Source organism: Arvicanthis niloticus, chromosome 20, assembly GCF_011762505.2.
Source record: "Arvicanthis niloticus isolate mArvNil1 chromosome 20, mArvNil1.pat.X, whole genome shotgun sequence".
Lineage (NCBI taxonomy): Eukaryota > Metazoa > Chordata > Mammalia > Rodentia > Muridae > Arvicanthis > Arvicanthis niloticus.
This window is the reverse complement of record NC_047677.1, coordinates 23733054-23742023: the sequence shown is the minus strand read 5'-3', so window position 1 is coordinate 23742023 and position 8970 is coordinate 23733054. Positions and strand designations below refer to the sequence as shown.

At 53.6% G+C, this 8970-nt stretch overlaps 1 protein-coding gene and 1 pseudogene across 1 annotated transcript; both read left to right on the top strand.

Annotated features, from left to right (window-relative positions):
• Positions 1-338: 338 nt before the first annotated feature.
• Positions 339-1468, top strand: LOC117724729 (uncharacterized; annotated as a pseudogene).
• Positions 1469-7842: 6374 nt separating this feature from the next.
• On the top strand, positions 7843-8970 carry LOC117724728 (uncharacterized). The gene has a single exon (XM_034524633.2). The coding sequence runs from the start codon at positions 7843-7845 to the stop codon at positions 8968-8970; it is 1128 nt and encodes a 375-aa protein (XP_034380524.2).

Sequence of the window (8970 nt, the reverse complement as noted above, 5' to 3'; positions counted from 1 at the left end):
GCGACCCCGCGGCGTGCAATGGATGAGGAGCTTTTAAAAGGGGAGACTTTGTGAGTTTCAGAGGATGCTTGAGGTCCTCTTCCGGGTTCCCTGTTCTCAGGTGCAAAGGCGTGGCAGGTGTGGCGCTTGGAAACCTGACCCCGAAGGGAAGGTCCTGGTGTTGGCTGTAGCCCAAGGCGCGTGTGGAGTAGGCGGGGCTAGCGGAGCAGAGGCAGAGGTAGGGGTATTTAAGAGGCAGTGAGTGGTGCCAGCCCGAGACTGCTGCTGCTTGCTGGAGGTTGTGCTTGTTCTGGAGCTGTCCAGAGTAGACACTCCTGGGTGAGCATTTCTTGCAGACCATGGTTGGCAGCATGGAAGCTGGCAGCAATGTGGGGGGCAGCAGCGTGGGCGCGCAAATCCCAGCGCAGCAGGGTGGTTTGGCAAGCCTCTCAAAAGGAGGCCCTGCTATCAGCTTTCAGCAAGAGTCCTTACGTGAGCTTTGCACAGAGGCAGAACCTGGCCAGTCAAATGGGGGTCCCCGATTCCTGCATCCGCGTGTGGTTTCAGAACCGCAGAAGTCGCACTGGAGCCGTGGGGCAGGAGCTTGGTTCCAGGGCACAGGGTGGAGGCATGCCGTCAGACCACAGGCGGCCTCGCACTCGAATCACTTCAGCCCAGCGCAGGATCCTACTGCAAGCCTTCGAGAGGAACCCGCGGCCAGGCTTTGCTACTCGGGAGGAGCTGGCACAGAGGACAGGTTTGCTCGAGGACACGGTCTACATCTGGTTTCAGAACAGAAGAGCGCGGTGCCTCAGCAGGGGCAGGCCCACAGCTCAAGATCAAGACTTGCTGGCCTCAAGTGGGGCAGATGAGGCCCGCGGAGGTGCGGGTGCCAGGGAGCATGAAGGTGCCCGGGACAGCTTTGTTGCCCCTGGCTGCTGCAGGGCTTACAGATTCCTCCAGTCCCAGCGACCTGCCAACCTTCTGCACAGAGTCCCAGCTGTGCCAATCGGAAGAGCCCTGTGGACCAGTCCAAGAAGAGGCCCCGCTCAAGCAAGGAACACAGGCCCTCTCGAGCTGTTCCTTCCTCAATGGCTAGACCAAGCCCAAGCGGAGGAGCTTGTGCCAGCCCCTCTGGATTTGGATGGAGTTCTGGATGGCAGGGAGCTGGAAGGTGCCCACGACAGCTTGTTGCCACTGCCTCCCACTGGCGGTGTGGCCATGGATCCATCGAGTCCCAGCGACCTCCCGACCTTCTGCACAGAATCCCAGCCATCCCAAGTGGGAAGAGCCCTCCGGACCAGGCCAAGCACAGGCCCCCACTCAAGCAAGCAACACAAACCCTCTGGAGTTCTTCCTTGATCAACTGCTGACCGAGGTCCAAGTGGAGGAGCATGGGTCAGCTCCTCTGGATCTGGAGCCAATAGACACAGTAGCTGAGCTGTCTCTTACTCAAGAGGATTACCAGGCTCTGCTGGATATGCTCTGACTCCCAGCCTTGCTTCCTTGATTTTGGAAGCACAAGACGCCCAGATCTAGAAGAGACCCGGATTCCACACTGGAGAAGGTACCCAGAGCAGGAAGGATCTGCCCCCCCAAACCTAAACCCATCTCCCAACTAGGATGTAGGGAATGGAGATGTCTCCCTTATGAGAAGAAGGCTTTCAGCTGTGTTTTTACTAGTGGAGTGTCTTCTTCAGGGCCCCAGGATTAGGACATCCGACCTGAGAAAATGGTGACTCTGCTACATGAATAGAAGATGTTGTCCCTAGTGACTGCCCAACAACAATGAAGGCCTAAAGAAAACTCCGACAGATGGACCCCAGGAAATCTCAGGGGCACTAGGTTTAGGCTACTCTTCACAGGACACTAGCCCAGGGGAAAGAGGAGAGAAGACTTCTTCCCTGAGTTTGAGGAACTGCTGCTTTTCTTACCAAGGCCTTGTGTTGACCTGTGAGATGAATTACCAGCCAGTCATTCTATATCAACTCCTAGGCCTTTGTTCGGTTTTGTTTTGCTTTGATTGGTTTTGCTTTTTATCCCCATTGATTCAATAAAGTTTTACACTGTTTGAATTGTGTGTGTGTGTGTGTGTGTGTGTGTGTGTGTGTGTTGTTTTGTGGGGTGGGGAGTTGAATCGGCTCTTTTGTTCTAAGGGGATGTTGGGCATGAGCTTTCCAATCCAAATGGATGCAAGACCATTGTGGGGAAGTGAGTCTGGAGGGGGGATGCAGGGATGTGGGATAGGAAGGGGAGAGAAGAAGGGAAGCTGGGCTGTGTACAATGGATCGATGGGGTTGGTAGATAAAGAAACAAGCAGGTGGAATGTCAACTGAAAGAAGAATGTGTGTAAGGCCATCATCTTGTAAATAAAGGTCACCCTGGAAGTATAGTGCAACCATTCCTGAACACCTTATTCCAAGTTTGACACACAGTCCATAGAGACTCTTGCTCCCCGCACTGCTATTAGTCCCCAGCACACTCCCTTGTTCCTCTTTGTATCTTGAGCTACCCAAGCTTAGCACATGCCTGCATTCCCAAGTGTGAGGTCCCTGACCTGTGGGTCTGCCTGGCTGTAATAGCCTAAAAGCAGGCAGTGGGCCGGTCGGGGCATGCAGTGCCCACACTTGAAGGGCATGTTGCTCACATGGAGGTCCAAATTCGACCTTGACCCACAGTGGAAGGACATGCATGTTTTCCATTCTACAGTGACCTTCAGTTATACAGTGTGCCTTAGGGCGTGGCAGCAGGACAAAGCAATCTCTCCTTTGCTGCTCATCACCTCAAGAAAACACACCTGAAGACTCTTCACTCTTCAAGGTTAGCTCTAGAGATCTTACAGCACAGAAGACATCCTTAGAAACTTAGCACTGTGAGAGAAGATGTTCAACCCTTTCCTACACTCTGCTACCTACCAAATGAACAATTTATTGATATCTCAAGCTCTCAGGCTAATTCTCATACAGTCTGTGAAAGAAACACCTGGAAATTAATATCTCTCCCTCACTCTCATTCCCTCTGTCTCTCTCTCAGACACACACACACACAGACACACACACACACAAACACACAGATACACTCCCCTGCCTCTGATGGTCCTCATTTATTACTTCCTACATTCTTCTTCCCTGTCCCCACCTCTCTCTCTCTCTCTGTCTCTCTCTCTCTCTCTCTCTCTCTCTCTCTCTGTCTCTCTCTCTCTCTTTCTCTCTCACTCCCCTCTCTCTCTCTGTCTGTCTCTGCCCCCAAACCTGTCCCCTGTCCTGAAATCCTTTTTCCTCAGTGTTGTGTGTGTGTTTTATGTCTGAGGGTGTGCTTGGTCTGAGGGTGTGCTTGTTACCAAACAGGTTTTTGTGCTGCTAGGTGCTTGGGGTGTTTGGTGTTGAATTTTGATCCAAGGACAGGTAAATTTCCAAGTTTGTCCTCATAGCAAATCCAGATTTGGGAAGCCATGTAAGGGGTGTGAAACATTCTAGAGCTAGGCAGGATGTGTTGATGTCTTTGGATCTCAGGACTCCTGGGGGAGTCTTGTCTTTGTAACCTGTGTGAATCCGGTTGTGAGCAAACCATCATGGATTCCATCTGGCTAGGGATGCCTAGAAGGCCGACTCCAATTCCCCATCCTTTTGTGAAGCCTGCTGACTTTGTCCAACATGTCGCGGTAACTGTGCCTCTGCTTCGTGTCAGGACCTATTGTCCTCAGTCATTGGATGCTATGTCTGATGGGAATGGTGAGTCCTATGACTTTTGTCTGCTTCCTGGGTATGGGTCTAGCATGGCGACCCCGCGGCGTGCAATGGATGAGGAGCTTTTAAAAGGGGAGACTTTGTGAGTTTCAGAGGATGCTTGAGGTCCTCTTCCGGGTTCCCTGTTCTCAGGTGCAAAGGCGTGGCAGGTGTGGCGCTTGGAAACCTGACCCCGAAGGGAAGGTCCTGGTGTTGGCTGTAGCCCAAGGCGCGTGTGGAGTAGGCGGGGCTAGCGGAGCAGAGGCAGAGGTAGGGGTATTTAAGAGGCAGTGAGTGGTGCCAGCCCGAGACTGCTGCTGCTTGCTGGAGGTTGTGCTTGTTCTGGAGCTGTCCAGAGTAGACACTCCTGGGTGAGCATTTCTTGCAGACCATGGTTGGCAGCATGGAAGCTGGCAGCAATGTGGGGGGCAGCAGCGTGGCGCGCAAATCCCAGCGCAGCAGGGTGGTTTGGCAAGCCTCTCAAAAGGAGGCCCTGCTATCAGCTTTCAGCAAGAGTCCTTACGTGAGCTTTGCACAGAGGCAGAACCTGGCCAGTCAAATGGGGGTCCCCGATTCCTGCATCCGCGTGTGGTTTCAGAACCGCAGAAGTCGCACTGGAGCCGTGGGGCAGGAGCTTGGTTCCAGGGCACAGGGTGGAGGCATGCCGTCAGACCACAGGCGGCCTCGCACTCGAATCACTTCAGCCCAGCGCAGGATCCTACTGCAAGCCTTCGAGAGGAACCCGCGGCCAGGCTTTGCTACTCGGGAGGAGCTGGCACAGAGGACAGGTTTGCTCGAGGACACGGTCTACATCTGGTTTCAGAACAGAAGAGCGCGGTGCCTCAGCAGGGGCAGGCCCACAGCTCAAGATCAAGACTTGCTGGCCTCAAGTGGGGCAGATGAGGCCCGCGGAGGTGCGGGTGCCAGGGAGCATGAAGGTGCCCGGGACAGTTTGTTGCCCCTGGCTGCTGCAGGGCTTACAGATTCCTCCAGTCCCAGCGACCTGCCAACCTTCTGCACAGAGTCCCAGCTGTGCCAATCGGAAGAGCCCTGTGGACCAGTCCAAGAAGAGGCCCCCGCTCAAGCAAGGAACACAGGCCCTCTCGAGCTGTTCCTTCCTCAATGGCTAGACCAAGCCCAAGCGGAGGAGCTTGTGCCAGCCCCTCTGGATTTGGATGGAGTTCTGGATGGCAGGGAGCTGGAAGGTGCCCACGACAGCTTGTTGCCACTGCCTCCCACTGGCGGTGTGGCCATGGATCCATCGAGTCCCAGCGACCTCCCGACCTTCTGCACAGAATCCCAGCCATCCCAAGTGGAAGAGCCCTCCGGACCAGGCCAAGCACAGGCCCCCACTCAAGCAAGCAACACAAACCCTCTGGAGTTCTTCCTTGATCAACTGCTGACCGAGGTCCAAGTGGAGGAGCATGGGTCAGCTCCTCTGGATCTGGAGCCAATAGACACAGTAGCTGAGCTGTCTCTTTCTCAAGAGGATTACCAGGCTCTGCTGGATATGCTCTGACTCCCAGCCTGGCTTCCTTGATTTTGGAAGCACAAGACGCCCAGATCTAGAAGAGACCCGGATTCCACACTGGAGAAGGTACCCAGACCAGGAAGGATCTGCCCCCCAACCCTAAACCCATCTCCCAACTAGGATGTAGGGAATGGAGATGTCTCCCTTATGAGAAGAAGGCTTTCAGCTGTGTTTTTACTAGTGGAGTGTCTTCTTCAGGGCCCCAGGATTAGGACATCCGACCTGAGAAAATGGTGACTCTGCTACATGAATAGAAGATGTTGTCCCTAGTGACTGCCCAACAACAAGAAGGCCTAAAGAAAACTCCGACAGATGGACCCCAGGAAATCTCAGGGGCACTAGGTTTAGGCTACTCTTCACAGGACACTAGCCCAGGGGAAAGAGGAGAGAAGACTTCTTCCCTGAGTTTGAGGAACTGCTGCTTTTCTTACCAAGGCCTTGTGTTGACCAGTGAGATGAATTACCAGCCAGTCATTCTATATCAACTCCTAGGCCTTTGTTCGGTTTTGTTTTGCTTTGATTGGCTTTTGCTTTTTATCCCCATTGATTCAATAAAGTTTTACACTGTTTGAATTGTGTGTGTGTGTGTGTGTGTGTGTGTGTGTGTGTGTGTTGTTTTGTGGGGTGGGGAGTTGAATCGGCTCTTTTGTTCTAAGGGGATGTTGGGCATGAGCTTTCCAATCCAAATGGATGCAAGACCATTGTGGGGAAGTGAGTCTGGAGGGGGGATGCAGGGATGTGGGATAGGAAGGGGAGAGAAGAAGGGAAGCTGGGCTGTGTACAATGGATCGATGGGGTTGGTAGATAAAGAAACAAGCAGGTGGAATGTCAACTGAAAGAAGACTGTGTGTAAGGCCATCATCTTGTAAATAAAGGTCACCCTGGAAGTATAGTGCAACCATTCCTGAACACCTTATTCCAAGTTTGACACACAGTCCATAGAGACTCTTGCTCCCCGCACTGCTATTAGTCCCCAGCACACTCCCTTGTTCCTCTTTGTATCTTGAGCTACCCAAGCTTAGCACATGCCTGCATTCCCAAGTGTGAGGTCCCTGACCTGTGGGTCTGCCTGGCTGTAATAGCCTAAAAGCAGGCAGTGGGCCGGTTGGGGCATGCAGTGCCCACACTTGAAGGGCATGTTGCTCACATGGAGGTCCAAATTCGACCTTGACCCACAGTGGAAGGACATGCATGTTTTCCATTCTACAGTGACCTTCAGTTATACAGTGTGCCTTAGGGCAGTGGCAGCAGGACAAAGCAATCTCTCCTTTGCTGCTCATCACCTCAAGAAAACACACCTGAAGACTCTTCACTCTTCAAGGTTAGCTCTAGAGATCTTACAGCACAGAAGACATCCTTAGAAACTTAGCACTGTGAGAGAAGATGTTCAACCCTTTCCTACACTCTGCTACCTACCAAATGAACAATTTATTGATATCTCAAGCTCTCAGGCTAATTCTCATACAGTCTGTGAAAGAAACACATGGAAATTAATATCTCTCCCTCACTCTCATTCCCTCTGTCTCTCTCTCAGACACACACACACACACACACACACACACACAAACACACAGATACACTCCCCTGCCTCTGATGGTCCTCATTTATTACTTCCTACATTCTTCTTCCCTGTCCCCACCTCTCTCTCTCTCTCTCTCTCTCTCTCACTCTCTCTCTCTCTCTCTCTCTCTCTCTCTCTCTCTCACTCCCCTCTCTCTCTCTGTCTGTCTCTGCCCCCAAACCTGTCCCCTGTCCTGAAATCCTTTTTCCTCAGTGTTGTGTGTGTGTTTTATGTCTGAGGGTGTGCTTGGTCTGAGGGTGTGCTTGTTACCAAACAGGTTTTTGTGCTGCTAGGTGCTTGGGGTTTTTGGTGTTGAATTTTGATCCAAGGACAGGTAAATTTCCAAGTTTGTCCTCATAGCAAATCCAGATTTGGGAAGCCATGTAAGGGGTGTGAAACATTCTAGAGCTAGGCAGGATGTGTTGATGTCTTTGGATCTCAGGACTCCTGGGGGAGTCTTGTCTTTGTAACCTGTGTGAATCCGGTTGTGAGCAAACCATCATGGATTCCATCTGGCTAGGGATGCCTAGAAGGCCGACTCCAATTCCCCATCCTTTTGTGAAGCCTGCTGACTTTGTCCAACATGTCGCGGTAACTGTGCCTCTGCTTCGTGTCAGGACCTATTGTCCTCAGTCATTGGATGCTATGTCTGATGGGAATGGTGAGTCCTATGACTTTTGTCTGCTTCCTGGGTATGGGTCTAGCATGGCGACCCCGCGGCGTGCAATGGATGAGGAGCTTTTAAAAGGGGAGACTTTGTGAGTTTCAGAGGATGCTTGAGGTCCTCTTCCGGGTTCCCTGTTCTCAGGTGCAAAGGCGTGGCAGGTGTGGCGCTTGGAAACCTGACCCCGAAGGGAAGGTCCTGGTGTTGGCTGTAGCCCAAGGCGCGTGTGGAGTAGGCGGGGCTAGCGGAGCAGAGGCAGAGGTAGGGGTATTTAAGAGGCAGTGAGTGGTGCCAGCCCGAGACTGCTGCTGCTTGCTGGAGGTTGTGCTTGTTCTGGAGCTGTCCAGAGTAGACACTCCTGGGTGAGCATTTCTTGCAGACCATGGTTGGCAGCATGGAAGCTGGCAGCAATGTGGGGGGCAGCAGCGTGGCGCGCAAATCCCAGCGCAGCAGGGTGGTTTGGCAAGCCTCTCAAAAGGAGGCCCTGCTATCAGCTTTCAGCAAGAGTCCTTACGTGAGCTTTGCACAGAGGCAGAACCTGGCCAGTCAAATGGGGGTCCCCGATTCCTGCATCCGCGTGTGGTTTCAGAACCGCAGAAGTCGCACTGGAGCCGTGGGGCAGGAGCTTGGTTCCAGGGCACAGGGTGGAGGCATGCCGTCAGACCACAGGCGGCCTCGCACTCGAATCACTTCAGCCCAGCGCAGGATCCTACTGCAAGCCTTCGAGAGGAACCCGCGGCCAGGCTTTGCTACTCGGGAGGAGCTGGCACAGAGGACAGGTTTGCTCGAGGACACGGTCTACATCTGGTTTCAGAACAGAAGAGCGCGGTGCCTCAGCAGGGGCAGGCCCACAGCTCAAGATCAAGACTTGCTGGCCTCAAGTGGGGCAGATGAGGCCCGCGGAGGTGCGGGTGCCAGGGAGCATGAAGGTGCCCGGGACAGTTTGTTGCCCCTGGCTGCTGCAGGGCTTACAGATTCCTCCAGTCCCAGCGACCTGCCAACCTTCTGCACAGAGTCCCAGCTGTGCCAATCGGAAGAGCCCTGTGGACCAGTCCAAGAAGAGGCCCCCGCTCAAGCAAGGAACACAGGCCCTCTCGAGCTGTTCCTTCCTCAATGGCTAGACCAAGCCCAAGCGGAGGAGCTTGTGCCAGCCCCTCTGGATTTGGATGGAGTTCTGGATGGCAGGGAGCTGGAAGGTGCCCACGACAGCTTGTTGCCACTGCCTCCCACTGGCGGTGTGGCCATGGATCCATCGAGTCCCAGCGACCTCCCGACCTTCTGCACAGAATCCCAGCCATCCCAAGTGGAAGAGCCCTCCGGACCAGGCCAAGCACAGGCCCCCACTCAAGCAAGCAACACAAACCCTCTGGAGTTCTTCCTTGATCAACTGCTGACCGAGGTCCAAGTGGAGGAGCATGGGTCAGCTCCTCTGGATCTGGAGCCAATAGACACAGTAGCTGAGCTGTCTCTTTCTCAAGAGGATTACCAGGCTCTGCTGGATATGCTCTGA

What these genes read in the sequence shown, in the direction of transcription:
- LOC117724728 (XM_034524633.2), top strand. Translation starts at nt 7,843, where the DNA reads ATGGTTGGCAGCATGGAAGCTGGCAGCAATGTGGGGGGCAGCAGCGTG.